Below are 1,123 nucleotides of genomic sequence, written 5' to 3'. Positions count from 1 at the left end.
CGCCATGAGGATGTGATCCCCAATGCTCCCCAGTCTAGTGGTCTACAGCCGGCGCGGCTACATCAAAGCGCGTGCGCCCAGACACCTTTGGAGCGCAGAAGCGGGGGGGGCGTGGGTGCGTTGCCGCTGCTGTAGTTTGGAAGCTCTAACATGGACTTGTGGTGTTCATGAAGGTCACGCAGAACAATGGTCGCTTCCTGTACTAACCTGAAGCCCCTGCACATGATGCGCAGGCAAGGCGGGCGCACGGCTCAAGGAAGATGACAGCCTAGATGAGGTTGTGTATGTAAACGACCACGATCATCTTCTATTTTTCACCACCGAAGGCCGCGCCTACTCGCTGCGGGCATATGACGTGCCTGAGGGCACCCGTACCGCTGTTGGTTCCGCTGTGACGCAGGTTAGCAGTGTGACGCCTGGGGCAATCGTTGCTGCTATCTTGGGCTGAGACAGGATTGCTCCTTAGATTTGTATGAAGCACCCGTGTATGGGTCCTTTTGCCTGCCTGCAGGTGCTACCATTTGACAAGAGCACCCGCATCGCGGCCATGGTGCCCGTGTCCGGCTTTGGTGCAGCGCTGGGGTCTGCGGAGCAGGATGTCGTGATGCTGACGCGCAAGGGCCAGATAAAGCGTACAGCGCTGAAGCAGTTTACCTCCATCAACCGCAGCGGCCTGGTAGCCATGGGTGTCCGGGTGAGTGCAGAAGAGCTGCATTGGTAAACGAAGGAAACAAGGTCTCCAGGCACACTTGTTTTCTTTGTGTTTTCTCCCTTGGCAGCTGCCATCCGCCCTACTACCCTTTTTTTGCTCTGTTCATGTAGGTACCGCAGGAGTTGCGGATGAAGTCTGCCGTGGCCTGCGCCTTGGATCCATCCAGGTCGCTGGCCACCACCTTGGCTCCCTGCTGCGCAAACAGGATGGCCGCCTGCAGCAGAGGTGGGGTGGGGTGCAGGGGCGGCACCCCGTTTGGCACGGGGCAGAGGGGAGAGGTGTACCCAGAGGCGAGGGGGCGTGTACCCGTGGCATGCAGGCTCACCGCCTTGCCGATGCCGCTGCCGGCGCCGGTGATGATGGTCACTTGGTCCAGCAGCAGGCGGCCCGGCTCAAAGTTGAAAACTTTTG

At 59.6% G+C, this 1,123-nt stretch overlaps 1 protein-coding gene across 1 annotated transcript; it reads left to right on the top strand.

Moving 5' to 3' along the window:
- Positions 1 to 233: 233 nt before the first annotated feature.
- Positions 234 to 937, top strand: CHLNCDRAFT_55891 (hypothetical protein; the record flags this gene model as incomplete). The annotated part of the gene is made up of 3 exons (XM_005842513.1): positions 234 to 400; positions 512 to 694; positions 823 to 937. Coding segments are annotated over 3 exons (463 nt in total), but the record flags the coding sequence as incomplete, so codon positions are not given.
- Positions 938 to 1,123: the final 186 nt, after the last annotated feature.

The sequence above is a fragment of the Chlorella variabilis genome (assembly GCF_000147415.1).
Source record: "Chlorella variabilis unplaced genomic scaffold CHLNCscaffold_636, whole genome shotgun sequence".
Classification (NCBI taxonomy): domain Eukaryota; kingdom Viridiplantae; phylum Chlorophyta; class Trebouxiophyceae; order Chlorellales; family Chlorellaceae; genus Chlorella; species Chlorella variabilis.
The sequence above is the reverse complement of the archived record's forward strand: the minus strand, read 5'-3'. Positions and strand labels throughout refer to the sequence as shown.